General features: G+C 42.1%; 1 protein-coding gene across 1 annotated transcript in view; it reads right to left on the minus strand.

Annotated features, from left to right (window-relative positions):
* Positions 1 to 21,807, minus strand: part of HECW1 (HECT, C2 and WW domain containing E3 ubiquitin protein ligase 1) — a gene marked incomplete at both ends in the record, with an annotated part of 174,387 nt that overhangs the window by 112,510 nt on the left and 40,070 nt on the right. The window contains one exon of the mRNA XM_080611271.1: positions 5,978 to 6,072. Coding sequence (XP_080467397.1) covers positions 5,978 to 6,072 — 95 coding nt within the window. The remainder of the gene's footprint in view (positions 1 to 5,977; positions 6,073 to 21,807) is intronic.

Consider the following 21,807-nt stretch of genomic DNA (forward strand, 5'->3'; position numbering starts at 1 on the left):
AATAGTCTTCATGTAACTAGATAGTGTAAAAGTGCCCATGTTACTCAGGTGGCAATAAGAAATAATTTGGACATGTCATTAACCTTCCAATTCTTTGAATCAGTGCTAATTAGGATATAGAAAAGCATAACCAAAAACATCATTACACTGAACTAAGGGCTCAACTCTGCAACTATTAGGAGGCTGCTCATGTGAGTAACGATGCTTGAACATAACTGAGTAGCACCAAATCAGGCTGTAAAACACTACCGTGGCTTCATAATGAAGCAAAACAAAGTGAAAAAATGAATTAATGACATTTTCTTTGGCTGTACAGTGTGCTGAAGGTTGTGCTCACACTAAAAATCATTCTCTTGCAGATGAAGGGGAAGGGGGAGGAAACTCTGCCACAAAACCCCCCTTTCCTTCAAATGTATGTTAGCTGTAGCTTGTGTAATGGCTTATCTATGCACTCAGCTCATACTGCCATCTCAGATTAAGGCTTTAGTTAATACTATAATATACAGTGTTAAAAACAGTAGAGTATTAATGAAAATCCTTCTCTATTACCCCTAATCCTTTCCTTGCTCTCTTTTTTAACTTCACCTCTCTAGAACACTTCAAAACTAGCGTACAGTGAGTGTACACAGGACTTTGTAACATGAAAGTACTCGTATTTCCTATGCACATAGTAAAATCTTTGCCAGTTCCCTAAGAGGTATTACTACGCTTCTTTTTTCTACCTCTGATGAGCTTACTGTGAGCTATTGCACTTCCTTAACTCCGGACAATAATGTTCTTTTCTACACAAGTGACCAAATTGCTTCTTGCGTGCCTACAGAAAACCAGTGTTTTCTGTAAATGCAGAACTTGCTGTTAAAATACAGAAGCAACTCCCCAGACCATGTAATAGTTTCTTTAAATTCAAAGCCTTATGTTCTCATGTTATACCACTTCATGCTGTTAGCCTACACTGGTGGCAGTGTATGAGCACATAAGGCAAGTGGGATGTGGACAGCATTGCTGCTGTTGTGAAAGCAGCACAATTTAGTTTTCAGGAGAAAACTAAAAATGGGCAGATATTTCTGATAGGTCAGAAACCTACACAAACACGGGTCAGCTACTTTTCTTTCAGACTTATTCAACTCAAATGGTTAATCAGTAGAATCCACTCTCTTTCAGCAGCTGTTTCTTAGCATATATATTTTCTGTTAGATGCCCTCTACATTGGAAAGGGAATGTACCCTGTCAGAGAGCACTCTGTATTTGCCTATTTAACTACTGGAGTCTATGCTTCCTTCCAGCTGAGTATTTCCAGTCATCTCCCCTGTCATTTTGCCTCTACTTTTTCATTCCTGAATGACTCCCTCTTCTTTGCAGGTAACAGGGATGGGTAGAATACAGGTGTTGCTAACAATGCTACTGCTTACCTTGCATTCAAAGGCAGCTGCAAGTTGAGGGACCTGTGGCTACTTCTTATGACACGATAAGGAAAGGAGATTCTCTTACTTACTCCTGACAAATATCCCATCACCTACGCCTACAGCACACCGACGGCTTCCAGAAAACTGCTACTTCCCTCCCAGAAAATGCTGAGCCTTTCAAGGTACACCACTTAACACTTGTTAAAGATGTACCTGGCTTGCATTCTTTGCCATGATTAATTGCAGCAGCCTGGCGTTGCGTTTTCCATAAACTTTTCTCTTTTTTTTAACCTCAACTGCTGAACACTGCAGAAGGCACTAGAAGTTTCTGCTCCCTCTTCATTCTCTGTTTCTTGAAGCACAATTCTTCTCACACTCTCAAATCAGACTGTTAGATTTATCACATATCCCCAGAAACACTGTTTTAAAACTCACCTATCACAGAATAAGACATGAAGGGAAAAAGAACACACACAGCTGAGATTTTTAAATCCAGACTTTGGAAAGAATGACAGATACAGCTGCTTGTACGTCCACACTCTCATAAAATCCTGGCTTGCAGCACACACATGGAAATGAGGCAGAATGCTTCATTATCAAACACTAGTCAGCAGCCCATGCTCTGACGTGACAGCACGTAATGCAAATATTTACAGCAGGAAGTCCTCAAGAATGATCAGTCACCACCAAATGGCAGCAGCTTATCAAGCAGTTATTCCTGCTGTGGGAAACCCAGCTGAGGCAGCATTTCCACACAAACACAACACAGAGAAGGTCTCTTTCAATAATTAGCTCCGATTTACATAGCTTTCCCCACGATGCTAAGTGTAGTTGACGAGTGCCATCATGATCTATGAGACAGGAACTGTGGCACGAAAGCTCCAGAGGTTCAATCAGCCGCGGTTCTTTGTACCTAATACACAGCGAGTGAATGCTCCCAGTTTAGTGGAGACATTTGTCCTGAGGCTAAAACACTGATTCTCCACTTACTGTCTTTAATTGTGATGTATCCAATTTATCTTTCTAGGCTATAAAGGAAAAAGGTTCTTTTTCATTCTGTATGCTGTTCTCGTGCCAGCTTTATTTTACTGCAAAACAGCCACGTTCAGGTTAAACCACTTTCACGCTAGCAAGGTAACATTTTCCTATTGCTAGAATTAATTGCTGCAACTTACATTGTTTTTGTGACATCTGACGTAAAGATGAACTGGTGGTGACATTATGAATGAATGAAGAGCAACAAATAGAGGAATGCTCCAGATGTTGTAAAAATGTTCTTTTCTACTGAGAAAACTGATTGCTCATCCATATCATGGTAACATCTCTGCTTTAGTAGTATAAACTGCTGTGCATAAGCTTCACTTTTTTCAGTGTGCCACTAGTCCAGAGAAAGAAAAACCAGCCAGGATGTTTCTTTCTTCCAAAATTGCAGGTGCTTTGCTTTACTGCCATTACCCCTAGGCCTATCCACTGCCCCCAATTCCCATTTATGCTCCTGCCACATACAAGGTGGCCAAAGTGTGCAGCCCTTCATTCCCAAATATTCAAGCCTGACGATTCAAAGGGGATAAAATGTGACAGGACTTCTCAACAAAAAACGAACTGCAGGGCATCCTCATCAGCAGGCAAGGCAGCTTTAATAACTGGGTTACAGCATGAGGAGATAAACTCAAATGGAGCAGAACATTCATAATACAAAAAACGCGAGACGCTACTCAGCCTGAAGCACCATCAGTGCTATAAAAGACATCCAACTAACACAGCAACTTTTGTTTCCCTTTGGAAGCAGGATTCTTTTCCATTTCAACTGCAGCAAACCACAGCCAGGCAGACAGTGAAGGGTGGGGGTTTTGTTGTGGTTTTTGAACTGTGGTATTAGGATACTGGTGGTTACTGGTGTAGACAGGACATGCACCAAGCAGCCTATGTGCCAGCTGCTGCCCGTGCTGCGGGAAATGCCACGCGCCTGGGGGCTAGGACACAACCCACTTGGGTGGCTCTGGCATCAGCTGCAGATGAGTCTATGCTCACAGTGCAAACACTGTCCCCAGAAGGTCACCTGTCCCTAAATGCTGCTTCTCAAAGGACACCTGCACTGGATCTTTGTCCCAGGCTGTGCCAAATGAAAAGGTCTGCTTGTGTCAAATACACAAAGCCAAAGACTGTCTGCATACTGACAGTCTAAGCTTCAGGGGGAATTTGTGATGCTGTCACTACAGTGGAAAAACTCCCTTTGGTTGAGGGCAGCCAGCTTTTCAAAAAATTCAGCCCCTATACCCACAGCAGGATCCCTGTTGAGATTTTCTCCCTGCACAGCTGTTGTTTCTAACACACTAAGGTCCCAGAGCCACTGCTAAAACTCCTACTGACTGCGAAAGGTAAACTTCTAAGCACAGACCACAGGCTTCCCCCTTCCAGCAGAAAGGATGTTCAAGAACCTGCTCCAGGATCTGAAGAAGGCTTCCTCTGATCAGAGCCCTCCTCTGCACCCAAGCCACAGCAGCCAAAGGACCACAGCTTTTGGTGGTAGTGCGAGACATGCCATGCCTGGGGCACTGCTCAGAATCACTGGAGCAATGAGAATAACTGAGGAATTTGATGCATCCAATTTGACCACAAAGGGGCCTGTGTGTCAAGTCTCACTAGGGTGAGAAGTCTCAGGGACCTCAGAGGAGCACGTCTGTCATGGCCCTTAACTGATCACACAGAGGAAGAGGTGGAAATAAAACAAACTACCACTTCCCTGCCCAGTTGTGCTCATATTATGATTCAAGACACAGGATAAAAAGAGATGAGGCTGCCCACCCAGTACACTCCACTGTGGAGCCACTCCAAAGGGATGGGGAGGGACACTTGTCCTTTCCCAGGTAAGGAAAGCTGTGCTTTCACTGTCTGGCTGATGATGGATAAGCATAGCAAAGTACAAACCAGAATATCTACTTTCAGAACGCTACTTCCAAGGACACTGATTTGGCCCTCAAATGGTAAAACCATTATCTGATACCACTTTTAATCATGTTTTCTATTTTTCAGTCATGTACAGTACACTCAGCTGAAGGTCAGAATAGGCAGTTTTCATCTGGTCTCCACGAAGACCATAAGTAATGCATGAAGACTTTCTTTAAAACACAAGTCCTTCTCAGCTGAAAGTCTGAATGGTTGCTTTATTTCCATATATATATGTATGTATTTATAAGCCTCAACAGAAGAACTTGGAGAGATGACGTATTTGCACATTACAAAGGCACAGGTACCCAGACATTCTTCTATTAACTTAAAATGTATTGCTGATAGTTAATAATGAAAGAGTAACCCTTCCATACTAGACCTGAAAAATCTGCTTAATTGGTTCAAGCTTAGGTCTAAGATATGGATGTGAAACATGCAAAAATACTGTTATAATCTCTCAGCCTACTAGTATTTGATGCCTTGGTTGGCTGTCTTACCTTTCACAGAAGACTGGGACTACACCAACAACATACTGTTCCCCCAAACTGATGATAACTGGGAAATGAACAAGCCCCAAGTCAACAAGACACTACTCACTACAGGCTAAAAAGAACTTTACAGCGTCCCACACAGTAAAGATACCAAAAGCCACATGTTTCTCTGAAGACAGCTGAAGGAAACTGTCCAGGCTCTGAAAGTGGTGAATAGCTTCACAATGAGCATGTCAGAAAGGCACACTGAGACATGAACACCTTTTATTCCTATAAGACATGCTATCAGACTTTACCCAGCATCCAGTTTGCAGCTATTGTGTGCACCAAATGAAGGTGAAGAGAAACCACCAAGTAAGACAATTCTTTCTTGAACCCATCTTCCAGACTAAACATCCAAGCTAGTTCTATTCTAATGCAGGCTGGACTAAAAATTCAGCTCATGCAGATCTCTGCCAAGACAAGCCTGGCAGGCAGCAAAACACTGTCAGCAAGGCCAGACAAGCTTTAGAGGTCAGCAAGTCTCTCTGCAGGCTTCTAAAAAATGTTTCACTCTCAGGGTGATCAAATTTTCCAAAACCAGGCAAGATATAAAGCTTTTTAGAGCCATTTGAGCTGCAGAGTTTGCTAAGCTCTAGCAAATCAAGATTGCTCTCAATGAAGCCTCAATCTGTCAAAACCAGTGCTCAGTCTTTTGATGGATCAGGCCCTGAATGCCTGCTTCTTACCACTGATGGGAGTGTGTCACAGCATAGCTGTTCCTGGAACTCAGAGGCAGTGCTGCAAAAATGCTCACACCTTGATTTTGAAAAAAAGCACTTTAACATAGGAAAATCTTATCCCTTTTCTGGACCTTTACTGTATTTACCACCCAAGGATCCCGAATCCTCTAGAAGTACCACACAAGCCTCACAACACCCAGCAAAGAGAAGATAACTTTACAGAACAGGATACAGCTAGGATGTGGGTCTTGCCCCAGACCACAGCAGCTGTCTGTGACAGATTGAGAGCTGAATATACATTCTCTTGGCATACAAACCCACACCTGAACTGAAAGACTATCCATACCTCTGTTTGCACTGAAGAGGAAACTTGGTTTTCACATAAAAATACACAAAGCAGGCAATAACTTACGGGAGCTGCGTTGTTTTTCACTGTGACACTTGGCGTTGTGGCTCGTAGTGCTCCACTCACACCATGGTAGTATTTGAAGCAGATCTTTGTTTCAGCTAGAAAAAAAGAGGATTATTTTAGATTAGAACTGCCAGGGAGAAGCTGCATGATGGGGTGCAGCACAAGGCTGGCAAGCAGTTCAACTGCAAGTTGTCCATCCCTGGTTAGCTGGCATGAGAGGACAACCCCTGCCTCCAATCTTCCCCTTCAGAGTGAAATTCAGAGCTCAGTTCCCGCAACTTCAAACAGGTAAAACCCCTACCTCTTCTGAGCAGCAGTTATGACTGACAGACCTTAGAGTACCTGATCAGCATCCTTTAGCTACATGAGGAAGAAGAACAGAAGGTCAGAGAAACCCTCCCTATTCAGATATACGAAACACTAACGTGCAGAGAAAGTGAGAAACTCCCTTAGGACAACAAGATTCCATAGCTGCTTTCTGACAGGTTTCACTAAGCCAGTCTGTTCTGGCCTTGGTCAGGGCAAGGACATAGATCTACACAGGTTAACTGCTCTGCCAGTTCCTACATTAAAGCACAGTACCAGAGACCCCATTTTAGTGCATTTCCACTGACTTCCCAAGATTTCGATTAGGTAAGGAACACAAGCAAGACCATGATTTTGGACTCATAGTGCTGGTTTCTGCCACATGCATTAGTATTCAGATCAATACATTAAGTGAGGGAAACCCATTTCAATATCAGTGTCAAGGCACAGAAGTAGTGAAATCAGCTTCTTGTTAATTGTCTCCTTACAACCCACTTTCTTATAATAATAAACTAGGATGTGAGCTGGGTTGGTATGTGCTTACAAACAGCCAGGACACAGCACATATGCACTGTGTGTAACAGGTATGTTTGCAGGATCTGAAAAATGCCTGTTTCATTAAAAGCAGCATCCACATCTGGCAGTTTTAAGTGGGTAATGCAATGGAAATTTTCAGCTGTTCCATAATGCACTTGAAGGTGCTTTTCATCATCAAGTTTTGACTTAACACCTTGCTTTGCTGCTGCTGCTGCTGTGACCCAGGGAAAACACTGACCTTTGCCTGCAGAGCCACAACAGTCCCTGTAACTACAGTGCCTATGTAAGAAAACAGTCACATACAAAATGCATCTCAGTTTGTAACACCAGTAACAAAGTAAGCAAAATCAGTGCAGCTGTGACAAAAGATTACGCAATGTTAAGAGCTGATGCTGTGATCTGCCATTCGGCAGATCCAAAAAACAACCATGCAGTGCTCCAGGAGACAGTAAAATATGGGGACATGAAAAGTGGTGGAGAACCTCAAAACCACAGGCCTGAACTGCTTCCCCTGACACCTACAGATACACAGAACACAGAAGGAAAAATAAGTCCCAATTTGGTTTTGGGATGACAAAGTAGTTTTAGAAGCCTAAAGCCTTCCCAACTTTCCTATGTGACTAGGGAAATGAAAACCAAAGAGCTTATGTTGCAAGTGATTGGAGCACTTCTCACTTCCAGGTGGCTTCACCACTCTCCTCCCCGAGGAGGCATCAGGAGGTGCAGTCCATCGACAAGCAGCACAGTACATATGCCACCCTGGTTTCCATCCCCATCTGTTCTTCAACAACCAGGAGCACATTTCTACTCACACAGTGAAAACCTCTCCCCCCTGTATGCATAGACCTGCACGTGTGTCCTTTTTACCTCCCAGCACTCCACAAGGAGTGGATCAGTGTGGCCCATCCTGGGGTTTAACTCACAGCTCTGCCCTAAACACAATTTTGCAAATTCAAGAGGTTTACTTGAGGTGTCAGTGGAGCTGAGCAAGCGACCCTGTGGTTGCACCTGGGAGCAGCAGTGGTTTCCTTCTGGCAGCAAAAAAAAAAAGCTGGCTGAGCATGTGGGACTGAAAAACTGCAAGTCCAGAGTGAATTTCCGTGTTGCAATTTTCTCTACAGGACTTTTAACAGCTCAGCAGCGAACTCATTTAGAAGACAGCAAAAGCTGAGCGTATCACAATAGCTAAAACATGCAGTTCTCACCAATTACTCAAATCTTAATTTTCCTCTCCCCTGGACATTTTTAGCTACAGTTTACATGGAACATTGAGAACCAGAATTAAGAGAAGCTTTGTAAAAGTATTTTATTTTTATTAACTCATATGGTTAATAAAATACAGCTTCAGGACTAGCCTGAAGGTATGACAATGTTCAGACCTCACAGCATGAAACCATCACAGGCTGACAAGTAGGAATTCAGTTACCATATACACTGGGAAATGATGGTTTAAAAGAATCTATTTAATTAAACTAAAAGTATTAGAGAACAGAAGGATGAAAGAATATACCCTTATGTAGGTATTCTGGATATTAGTACTCCTTTCAAGGACAAAGGGTTACTAAGATGACTAAGTATGTATTTGGAAAGAATCATCTGGGTTATTGAAGAACATAGAACCATAGACTGGTTTGGGTTGGAAGAGACCTTAAAGCTCATTCAGTTCCAACCCCCTGCCACGGGCAGGAGCACCTTCCACTAAAGCAGATTGTTCCAAGCCCCATCCAACCTGGCCTTGAACACTGCCAGGGATGGGACAGCCACAGCTTCTCTGGGCACCCTGTGCCAGAGCCTCAGCACCCTCACAGGAAAGAACTTCTTCCTTATATCTAACCTGAACTTCTCCTGTTTAAGTTTGAACCCACCACCTGCTGTCCTATTGCTACAGTCCCTGATGAAGAGTCCCTCCAGCATTCTTGTAGGCTCCTTCCTCTCAGTTTCACACAACCACTATTTCTAATACAATTTTCAGTCAAACTATCCACATACAGATGCAAACTGGCAAGAAAACAACTCAGAGAGATGCAAATGTCACGCCCAATCCAGAATAGTGGCAGAGGTGCAGCCATTCCTCAGGCAGTATTTGAGGCAGTGATTAATGACCATCAAAAGTTTCCATCAGAGAGCAGATCTGACAGCAAACAGTCTTACAGGAGTCTTCACAGCTAGAAAAACTACTCTGGAAACACTAGGAGAACAACATTTTGTTTTTCTTGATTCCCCCCTTCTCCCTTTTTACCAGCTTCTTTTCAGATTGAAAATATTAGGAAAATGGTTATTGTCAAGGGATAAATAAAACTACACAATCTCCTTTGGTGCAAAAATGCCACTTAGACTCTAGTTGACCTTTTTTTTCGCTAAGAGCCATTCTTTCCAAATACCATTGTTGGTGCCATGTTTTTTACTTCAACAGAGTCCTAACATTTTTATCCATCTGAAGACTGTTCTTGTATTCCTGAATCACCTCTGAGACATTTTCAAAACAGATGCAGACATTCGCTGGCTCGATACCACTGCCTCTGCAGATGAACAGAGAGCACTGGAAGTATAGGCAAGGCAGTGATATAAATTAACTTGAATATTATCCAGCTGGCATTTGGACATTACATGTAGTTGCAAGAGCTGTCTGCCTTGTAGTCTTGTAGATTAGCTTGTTCTGAAATAAAGGAGACCATTTAACTCTGTCCTACTGCCCTAGCTACATGGCACAGTGTAGGTCAGCAGTAGGTGTTGTCCAGTTAATCCCCAGTTATAAATAAATACATGCTGTTATTATTTTCATCTCAGTAATGACAAGTAACAGCTCACTGGATCAGGTAATGAAGTTATGATGTTCAAATCAGCAAGTAATGAGGTTAAATTCTCCTTTCCATTAGCATAAATGGCAGTTATACTGGTAAATCTTCCAAGAGATGAGATGTCTGAAGATGCTCTGAAATACTTGTGCTCATGACAATTACCAAACTACTAAGCCGTATTAGTGGATGAAGAACAAAACAGCATTATATTCCCTTTACACTAACCTTGGCTTCTCTATTAAACCACAGCTGTGTTACAGCCTTCCACTGCACTGATATAAATAAGACAGTTCCCAGTTGTATGCTCAGATCCACCACTACCAGAGGTAGTGTGTTGTAGTCTGTAACTATCAGAGATATAGAACATACAACTGTCCAAGAAAGAGCCTCAAGGCAGTGTATCAGAGGCAGGCAACAGCAGGGGTGATTCTGTTTTGCTCCTTGCATCACAGCCTGCAAACACCTCTGAGGGTCCAATAGGAGGGATACTCACAGGGAAGAGTGAGGAGCTGGGATGTAGCCCATCCCTGGACACCACAGGAACCGCTCCTGGTTCAGAGGAAAACTGTGAAGTTTGAATTTTGCCAGAGAACATCTCTACCATGGAGCTCCATCCCTTTCAGAAGAAGAATAATAATCCAGTCCACAGAAAATTATTTCTCTATCAAGCCCTGAGTTATCTCAGTCACCAAATCAGTTTTGCAAATTAACTGGAAAATGAATTTACCAGCCTGACATAACTCTTCTTTGCAATATTCTATTCTGCCTCTTCAATCATCCAGCCCTTGAAACACCCTACTTCTTACTAAACTGAAGGGATAAAATCTAGTAGGGTCTGCTGATGAATTGCAGCAGGAGGTATTGAAGGTTAAAAAACTCTAAGAGGTGTCCTAGTTTCCATCCAGCCATTCTTACCTGTCAGTGTTATTGCTCCTGTTGGTGTATTTGATACCCTTTCTCTTTAAAATACTTCTATTCCTACTCATCTTCCCCATTCCTTCAGAGTTGTCAAAACCGTCCTAAATCTCTTCTCAAAAGTTCACTTGCTTATATAACCCTCTGCTCCCCTTCCTAAGACTTACTAAGGCTAGTCTGGTCTCAGAGGCTTAGCTTCCACCTAAAGGTGGATTTATTCATATACTCTCTCAAATATAGAAAGTATCACTGCCAGGATTAAGCAGTTTCCCTTGTTCACCTAAAAACCAAACCAAAACAAAAAGCCTAACAAGTATTTCAAGGAAAGACTAAATTATATTCTTCGGGGGAGGCAGGAAGCATCAGCTAGTGTTTGATTGGAGTGTGTGCTACACCTGAGGCATTTCCACAACCTGGTTCTGATTTACTCCCACGACACTTTTTGTTTCAATTAGCTGAGGTGACTAGGCATTAGCTAAGCATTTCTCAGCACTGAACAACCTTCTCAGGGAAGTTCTTCAGAATGGAGTCATTTGTGATCGATTTAATCTATTGCCAAAAAAGCTGTTGTTGCTCTTTTAGGCAAACATCATGCAGAAAAAAAAGTGAGAGGTGTCAAACTCCAGTAATGAAAAGGTCTTTGGTAAGTGGGTGGGAACCAAGTGAACCAAATCAGAGCCAGGCAATTGAGTTGAGTCATAAAGTCTCCCCTAGAGAGTATCCAGAATTGGAATAAACAAACATATGATACTGTGATATAATCAGATCGTTATGGGACCACCTTGAATTAAAGTAGCCATGGTGATCGCTGGAAGCAGAGACAGTCAAAGTGGAGGTAGGGAGTTGACAGAGGGAAGAACTGATAGAATACAATGGGGAAAGTGGGAGAGGCGTATGAAAAATTAGCACAAGGAATTAAAATGGGAAGCCAAAATAGAAAAAGATTAAAGGCAATTTATAGGCGTTGCAGTACTGCAAGCAATCCTGAGCAAGCCACAGCACCAAAACGTGGAAGCTGATGGAAGAAGAAGATTGAGATTAGAAGAGGCTCACTGCAGAGTGTGAAGTGGGAGAAAGACTAGGACTGTCTAAATAAGGCTAAATGAGAAGAAAGGGAAAAAGAAACCAGGCAAGGAAAGGCATAAAGGAAGAGAGTAAGAAAGTCAAACCTGCAGAAAGAAAGTGCCCTCTCACCAAGAGCTTCATGAAGCATAGAACACAATTTATGAGCTGTATCAGAAACTACCTGTGAAACCCTGTCCAAAAGTGTGCAACCTGTCCACTTCTCATGCGTGACTCCCCTTCGCCACCTGCTGCTGCTTCCAGTACCCACCTCCTGTTTTGAATACCACTGCAAGTGTAGACAGCAGGTCAACTGTGCAACCTGGAGAGTCAAAACCCAGTGCTCCTGCATCAACAGCTTTTAGATAAATTTAGGTAGTTTCTCCTGATACTGCCCTGTCAGCAAAGAATTAAGACATGCAGCAAAGAGAATAGGTAAGGTTATTAGTAGCAGATCTAATTTGTACTTCCAGCATCAATACATGGTCCCATTTATTTCCACCATGTGTGCCTGCTGTTGCTCCATGCAAAGAACAGCTCTTATTTCTTGTGCTGTATCAGGAAAAATACCTGTTCCAGGAACTGCCTGTCCAATACACAGTGGTGACACTATAACTGTCAAGCAGGTCTGCTGCTCAGTCACCCATGGACTGAGTGTTTCCTTAAGCTGCAAAGTGCATCTGCTCACAGTGTTTAGCATCATAACCACCTACAGTTTTCTGTAAGGCACCTCAGTTTTTAGACAGCTGACAGTTTCGAAGCACACGAGGCCCAAACAGATGTTTTTCTTTAATCCCAGTTGCAGAATTTCTTCCAATTTTCTGATTACTTTTTTTCTTGCCCAGCTCTAAAATGTGCACAAACACAAGTGAACAGACACTTAAAAGACCTCTTTTGATAAACTCTGAGGTACAAGATTAACACTTCCAGGCACGAAAGAAAGAAGTACCTGGAGACAGAATTAAGGCTGACCAGCACATAGCAACAATTCCAGGCACAAGCCTTCGCAAGGAAACTGTAATAGCTCAAAACCAAGCAGCAGAACACCTAGAAAGCCTGTAATCAAGATTAAATTTAAACCAAAAATCCAAACCTGACAAGCTGCAGAAATGCACAGTTAGAACATGCAAATAACATTAACTCTGCAACAATTAACATTGGTTTTGCTGTTTGCAGTTGTAACTGACATTTGAAGAACAGAATAAGTGACCTTAGTAATTTTATTTCATCTTCATTTGGGTTATCTCAGACTGCTATTGCTTCACAAGCACTGCACATCCAGGACTGGAGTTGTCTCCTTTATAGCAGGAGAGCTGATTATCATTTATTATATTATTGATTCTTTGTTCTGATTTGTGATCCATGGATACTCTCTATGGTTGACTTTCACTTGTATTTCCTTTGCCTGGTAATTTGATTCAGCAGCTACCTCCCTCCAACCACCCCAAGAGTAAAATTAATGCACTAATGGGTGGTAACAAATCCTCATAGTGGGCCAGTCTCCTCTGTCCCAGCTTCACTTGTTTTGAGCCCTCACTGTTGCATGCTCTGCACTGATTTTGGGTCTAGCTTTGTATAATGCACCTCTATTACTATGCTGTTCATATGAAGTGACATTGATCTAGTTACCCGTGACTGCACCATGCGCGTTTCATTATCATTCTTCAGACTATTTTTGGGTGTAGACTAACACAATTTTTGCCTTATGAAAAGAAAGGTGTCCAGGAGCTTCTATTACAGGAACAATACAAGAAAGTGGCTCTGTAAACTGCTATTCAGGAAGAATATATAGATCTAATTTCAGCAAGCTGTTGCTTATGTGCTAAGCTCATAAAAGCCATCATATCGGCAAGACTAATTACTAAAGAATGCTAGCAGTTGGAATGGATGTATGCTTATACATTAATTTCCAGCACTTGAATGTATTTCTCCATCCAGGCAGGACATCTAGCATTGCTGACTGCTAAAGTTGCTTGACGTTTTTAATCACAAACCTTGCTTTCAGTTGCTTATATGTTTTCAAGGAGACATATATCTGGAATAAAATTTTGTATGCTGGATTTCCACCTCAGATCTACAGAGATGCACAGCAAGAAAATTTCATCCAGACACTGGTAGCTGTGAAGGTAAGGGGAAAACATGGATTTATATCCATTAAAGATTTCATGGGTTTTTTTTCCATTGAAGACCTTTCACTGTTACCCTCCATGATAATATGCAGCAGAAATCACTATACAAAGCGTGTATTTTTTGCTGTTCCTGTAAAAGTACATTAAAATTCAGCTAACTTACAAGCCTCTCCAGAAAAGTCAGTTTGATATGCTCATTTGAGACATCTGTGATTTTACCATCTAAATGCCTAGGAAATCCTATCTGTGCTGAGCACGTTCCAGACTGGCACAGACTTCTTCCTGCGATACAGATCTAAGCTCTCCCTGGCTGTGCCACATCTGGGTGCCTCTCCCGGGAGCAGGAGGATTGTATCCCTGGCTCTTTCCCGATTGTGCCAAGTAGCATGGAAGAAGAGAATATGAATCCACTGCCAGTTTTCCCCCGTTGAAGGAAGAGATGGAGGCAGCTGGGGAGATTAGGAGTGGGCAGTGAGGAAATAGCAGCACTGTTTGTCTTGCTAGGACAAATGAACACAGCCAGCTGCCTTCATGGTGGGAACACAACGCATGCACTGTGGGACTTCAAGATCCCAATTAGGCAAACACAGAGAGACGGCAATGGGATTTATGGCTCAAGTTCTGTCCAGTTAGGCAGGGGGCTGGAATGCATGAAAATCTAGTGTCATCCAGCAGCCCTTGTGAAAGTCCAGTTCATTACATTCAAGGGCCTATACCATCCAAGTACCTGGTAAGACTGGTGTTGGGATTGAAAAGTAGAGTCAAGGAGAATAGAGCAAGGCAAAGCTTCTGCAGATATCCACCAAAGGGAAGGTCAGTGGAAGGATGCCACTGCCCAGGCAGCAGCTAAAGATGCTAAATGTCTTTGATAAAAAGGTGGTTTAGCCCTTACATAACTAGGAATAGAACCTGCAGTTTGCACTGGGGCATATTTTCCAACTATTACCCACTACTTGAAATTTATTGCTTAACAAGAGTAATGGAATTGAAATCTGGGTTGCTCAGACAGCTCACATCCTTGAAAATAACAACCTCCTCCTAAAAGTATCTACAGATATGGGAGATAGGGGGGAGGAAGGACTCTGCTTTACCATTCCTGGCACTGAGTCATCTCTCATCCCACTGAAACCAACAGAACTATTTGCTTCATATTCATAAAAACATCATGATCCAGCTCAGAACAGGCAAGAATTTTATCTACTTACCTGCAGTCCAACCTAACACTGCTATCTATCTCCTCTGCCTTTATGGCCTCTTGTAAAGGAAGGACTGATAGACACCAGTCTGAGGGAATGAGAGCTGGGGATGGCGGGTGGGGAGGTGTTGTAACAACTTACCTGTCTTTCATCAGGAGAAGGAAAAGCTGTTTGAGAGAGACATTTTAGTCATTGCAAACTGAAAATTATGGGCTGAACTGAGAGTGAGACTTTAATGAAATTCCAGAGCCTACAGGAGTATAATGTTTTTATGTAAATCAGCCTAATGATGAGTTTTTCACCACCAGCATTAGCAAGTGAGCAATTTATTTGAGAAAAACTTGCAATCATCAAAGCATTTTTAACTGTGTGATAGTGGAGTCCATAATAACTGGAAACTATGCCTAAAGTTTGCTCTCTGATCCTAAGCACTCATGCACCTTGCGTGAAAAACAACATTGCAGGCAAAATCAAACACATGGTTCATCTGTTTATGAGGGAGATGACCTAAAATAACTTCTGAAATGCAACAATTATATCAGCCTAAGCTTTTAAATAACACCTCTGTTTTAAAGCCGCTCATCATCATCTTGGTTACAATGGACTCGATGGACTTGACAGCTCTTTATCAAAATTGAATAGTAGAGTATTTCCAGTACACCAGAAATAAGCCTTGCCTCACATGCACAAAGCAATCTCTTTCACTGTCTAAGTGGCCCCTCAGTTACGTCAGTCACTGACAATATTCAGGAGAGTAACTTGAATTGGAGATATATTACTTAACTGTGTTCTCCGTTATGAGAATATAAATTAGAGCACAACATAAACACATAGAAAGAAACACTGACATCCCTGAGCTTTGTTCTCAGTCAGCAGAGGCACTGTGAAGGTGAACTCAAAACTATACAAAAGCTCACAGCTCCTCAGAAGAGGAGGGATGGGAAGAGCTGGGGACCCCTCTCCTCTCTTTAATGTGATGTACAGCCACTGGGTTGTCCCAGATGAAGCAAGCTCTTCTGGACTGCCCTTGTTGCAATATATACTTCAGGCTTCCAGATATCATGGTTGCCTCAAGTTAATTGTGTCCTAGAGCACCTGTCTGTGAAACATCAGCTCTTTGCTTTTATCAGGGCAACAGTGGTTTAAAGTGTTCATTAAATACATATGACTTGATTAAGCCTTCAGGCACAGCCTTAAGCAAGAGATAACGCATGAACTTCAGAAGCCAAGCGCCTGAAACACAGCCCTCAGCATGTTTTTATTCCCCTTGATCTCAAGACATGGGTGGACCAGGCATTGCTTGGATTTCTAGAAGCAGAAATAACATCAGCCTTATGATCAATGATTAGTATTTAGGAAGGTGTAAGCCTTAACTTCACCTGATGCCTGCCACGGGAAGGGAGAGGAGAGCATGAAAAGTGACATCTTGCAACGCCAAACCCAGTCAAGTACTGAAATTGGGGAGGATTCACGTTTCCATTTACATTAGTAGCAGTTTAATTCCAGATATCTGCTACAGCACTTCTTGAGCAGGTTTGTGATCAAACACCTGACAAGCATAACTGAACTTCACATTAGAAACAGAACATATTAGAAGCATAAACAAGAGCTACTCTTTTGGGTTTTCTCCCCAAGAAAGCTATCTTTGAAGATGCTAGTCCCAAAACCACCCATCATGGACCAAACCATTCCCCCAGCTCCTCTTACATGTTACGTCCTTTCTCTTGTTATACTGCAAATTCCCGGTCAGAAGCCCTATCTATTCACATATTCAAGAGCCAAGATCCCTACAGTCACTATAAGAATGCTTCGCAACAAGAGTTTCTTTGTGTCTAACAGCCAGACCATACAATATTAAAACTCATAGTGTTCACTCTGACTGGGAGCTATTACAGTCAGTCAAGCATGTGCCATGCAGCATACAAAGAGAGTCTTGCAAGAAGTCCTTGTGCAACAAGACGTGAATATTACCAAGGAAAAATCCTTTGCACTTGGATATAAAAGAAGCCAAGAACCTAGCACTATTACTGACAATATTGTAACAAGGGCTTCTTTTCTAATGCATTTAATACATTCACACTTCAGAATCCATATGCACACATTCCTTGTCTCTACTGCATATCTAGAGATATTTTTAGCCTAATATTTCCATGACAACGAAGCAAGAAACGGTCAATTTGAGAAGATGGCTGAATGAAAACTGAAAATGCTTGTAGAAGCAGCTTCCCAATGCTCAGATTGTTTCAGTTACCCACTACACCAAGCACATTCTTGTTTGTTGCTGTTATTTCTAATCATCAAATTAAAAAACTAATTCTGAGTGATTAAGAGACTTAACACATCATGTTATCACACAACTGCTCGTGGCTGTCATAGCACAAGCACCCGAATGCAAGTAAAAAAAGACAGCAAAATACTACTTTAGATTGAAGTGAGAACTCACAGAGAAGAGTAAGCAGAGATTATTGTGTTATTCTGTTAGGTAACAGGCTACACAAACCAAAAATGTGATGGTGAGTGTGATAATTTAAGCTTTCCTGACTCTACCACAGAGCAGAACCATCTGCAGACAATTTTGGAAAAGAATCCTTTGCAAAATCTGGAAGACCAAAATGAAGGCCAGTACTCCTGACAGCAGCATTACAGGCAAGGAAAACATACAAGAGAGCAGAACAAAGAAAGGCATACACCTTTCCCTTCACCTCAGGATTATTTGGTCTTATTTGCAAGGCACCGAACAGCTCTGCACAGCATGAAGAGAAAATGAGTAACAATTGCACCTGGGTTTTGCCACTGTAGCTCTACTGAAGGCAAAATACAGTTCTAGCACAACAGTGCATCAGAGATTGGGATCTTTGGCACACTGGTTCCTGGATTCACATTACCATATTGCAAACATTTTATTTCTTTCCATGTTACTTTTTTCCTTCTTTGCAGAAAGGAGATGAACAGCAATGAACAATATGTATTCCATCACTAAATACTTGTTACATTATTAAATACAAATGTGAGATGAACAGCCTTACACTGCAATTACCTGATGACTCCAATTCCCTAAAGTTCAGCTGTTCTGAAAACCAGCATTCTTTGAGGTCTTGTCTTAGTACTCCAAAGACTTACCTGGATAGGTCTTGTAAGCATTAATTAAACAGAGGAAAAGAGACTTCTGTGGCTTCGCAACACAGAGCTGTTCTCTTGTTTAGACATCCCAAGCATTTAGAATTAATTGGGTTCGCCCACTCAGAACCATGAGCTTAAATAAAAGCCGCATGCTATGCAGCTATGCTGTGTGGGGTTTTTTCTCTCCTTTTAGTCTTACAAATACTTTGTTTTTACAATCTTTCATTTGTTGAGAAACCACAGGTAGAGAAAGAGCACTGGTATCCTTTAGTTCTCAGAGACCTGTGAGCCATGCTGCTGGTTGGTGAAACCACATCAGCATGACTCCTGTGCAAGCCCATTGCTGCATCTGGGTATAATGGATAAAAATGAGGCCTTATTCCTTTAAAACAATGCCACCAGAGCTCTTCTCCCACGTACCGCTGCTAAGCTCAATAGGGATGGGAGTGTGACACGGGTGGGTTTACCTATATTTACTTTTTCCAGCAAAGACTGGGAAGAGACAAATGAACTCAAAGCCCAGGTTACCCAGAGACACACAGGAGATCCCAGAGTTGTCTGCTTGACACGCAGCCCCTATTGTAGGTCTATCCTTTCTCTGCAACAACACAATCTCTGCAGATAAAAAAATCTCTGATGCTGATAGCCATCATAAGACACATGGTGAAAAGCCCCCAGCACTCCAGCTTCATATACTCTGATCAGTCTCATTATCATGGTTTCTATTCCAATACCAGATCACATACTGTCTATGGCCCTTGCAGTACAAGTTTCAACGTAAGTGCTGCTTTACATGATGCTGTGCATATCTGCCACCACCTACTCCACATAAAAATGGAGGAGGAAGTGCAGCTGGCTCCAGGGAGATAAACTTACATATTAGTGCCTCTGCGGCTCCTTTCGCACATGGCACAGACCTTTCCTTCCTCAGAGCTGCTCAGGTCTCTGGCAGTAAAGAGAAGGCAGCACAACCAACTCCTGCTCTAGGAACTGGGATTGTGCTCTAGTTACGTTTATATGTATTTCCACGCTATTAGCAATGACAAGACTGTTGCTGCTGATAGTATATATGGACTATGCTCAGTAGTAAGATACGTGTAAGCCATAAGCTTGGTCCTGCAACACTCAGCATGTGAAATTCCTTTACAGGAAAGCAATTCACAGGCAGTTCTGCCTACAGAGATGATATCAAGCTGCGTCCAAGGTCTCGAAGGGAGAGAAAGGAAGTACCCATGTCTCACAAGGGAGGCTCTGGAGAGCTCAGGATCTGAATCAATTGAGAAAGATTCACATCAGAATGAGAATTAAGGCTGGAGTTCATGAGGTTTAAATCTACAACTCTGTAAGATGCTCTCTAAAGACCAGTAAGAACCTACTCATTAGAAAAATAACATTTTTAGTAGGAGTCATGAAGTGCACTTCTGCTTTTGACTGTAGTTGGGTTCATAACTGTATGGGATGTTGGAACACAGCACTGAGCCTCTCTGCTCTCTTTTACAAAGAGGAGGACAGATCCATCAAACATTGCTGCTCCTCTGAAGCTTGCCCACAAAGTCATCATCTACAGGAAGCATACTATGAGACTTTTGGGATTCACTTTGCAATTTCCACTGTAGAAGGAGAAAGCAGGTAAATGCTGCATTTGGTTGAGTCACTCCAGAGTGAAGGATTTCTTACATTTTGGCTTGAGATGGCCCGTATCTACCTGCTCGCCCATTCAGAAAGCTCCTGTTCACCAGGGCATTTTGATTAGGTGCCCTTGCTATGGGGGCTATTGTTAACTTCCCAGGGCACTTATGCAACAAAGCATCAAGAAGGAACAAATCAAAAGGCTCCTAAGAAAGAGGTATTCTACCTGTTACTACTTCTTACCTTAGAGATCCCTCTGATATCCCCTATTTCAACAACTAATTTTCTTTCTCCTCTAGAATACCAACTTCTGTTCACCATTTATTTGCAATCTAATAATTAGGGGAGAAAATTGCTGTAATCACAACATGAAACATGACTTTCTAAAACCCAGCAATTCCAAAAGCATCTTAGTCAATACTGGCAAAACAAAAGGGCTACAAATGGGTTATAGTAAGTTGAAAAGCAAGATAAAATATCCTGACTGTAAAAAGATCAGTGAGTCTCTAATGAGAGCATTGGGTGAGTGTATTTGTTCTCAAATGAAATAAAAATATGGAACTGTAGGAGAAATATTACTATGAAAGCCATGCTGCATTTGTGCAGGTTAAAAACATTATTATCTTGCAACATAGAGCGGAATAATAAGGAATGGAAATACCATGTTTAAACAAAGAAGGGGACAAAATCATAGACAAGATACTGCACAGTGAACAAGGTTTATTCTCTAGAAAATAAAGCAAGATGCACACTAGGGGACTGCAAAAAAAAAGGGTCTTCAAGTCATTGTTAGTTCCTGTTGATTATAAACCCACATTCAGATGCCAGCATGTCCATCACCTGGAGATGTCTGGCTGGTGGCTGGCACATTCTTCCTGGCTTTGCACTTCACTGCTGGGACCCAGATGTTCGCTGGAGCGAAGCAGATGTTTGCTTCATTGGCTGGGGTGACATTTGCAAGCCTTCAGAGCTGCTGTCCTGACAGCAGTGACTCCCAGCTTGCTCAAGCCCATCCAAGCTGAAAGTGCTGCAGTCACACACACAGGTAACAGACAGGAAACTTTACTGGTTTGATTTTCTGATAGTAAGGGCTGAGATCTCCAACCACAGCATGCTCAACTCCCATGGGATTTGCTGCAGTGTGGATAGGAAACCCTAATGCAAATCATCTATAACCTGAACAAGATCTAACAGCTGTTATGTGACAAGACACAGTGGGATGACTGTACAGTCCGGACTGCAGATAACCTAGACTATTTTTAAAGCACTTTTCCAGAAATAAGCTTGAAGACAATCTAGACAAAATTAGAAGCAAAAGCAGAAGCAAAGGGCATCTGGAAAAAGGAAGTAATAGTGGAGGAAAAAGATGATCCTGAAGCAAATTGTCTTTGAATCATCTGCACATTTATAACATGTACTATTGCTAATTTAATTTTTAAGTGCTTTTCCCTCTAATTTTCCAGTTACATACATAAAAATATGACACTTTATCCTAATCTTGGCACTCACAGTCATGCCTCCTATAGCCAGCCACAAGCAAGAGATTCTCAACCTTTTACTAACTACCCTATATGCAGCAACACTGAAAGAGCAAAATGCTGTATCTCTTTCTGGAAGACAGATGTCAGCTGCCTGCACCTGGGTAAGGCTGAAGACTTCAAGTGTCCCACAGAACCTGTGCCACCACTATGCCATCCCTGGCAGAAACATGCTGAGCATTCAGATGAAATGCTTTATGCATTCTATTTGAACCTCTGCCACTGACTTACTGTAGTAGTTTCACTCCTTCCTAACTTAATTTTCTCCTCTGTAAGCTGAAGAAAATTCCACTTCCAACAACCCAACAGAGAGAGGAGTAAGAGTGTTTGCTAGTTCTTCTATAAGCCAGTTGTAATAATGGGGCTGTTCTTCAGTCACAGGAGAAAAGTACTCTCTTCTGCAAAGCAATGCTCACAACCACATTTAGTAGGGGCCCTAACAACGTGTATTAGCAACTGGAAGCATAGGAGCTCAGTAAGTCAATTTCTGGAGAGGTATACGGTGCAGCTGCTCAGTCTGCCTCTGTCAAGCTAAGAAACTACACACACACTTCTCTGCTGACCTGAAGGGATTGGATTGAACAGGTCATCACAGGAGTT

This window comes from Psittacula echo (assembly GCF_963264785.1).
Source record: "Psittacula echo genome assembly, chromosome: 2".
Taxonomy (NCBI): domain Eukaryota; kingdom Metazoa; phylum Chordata; class Aves; order Psittaciformes; family Psittacidae; genus Psittacula; species Psittacula echo.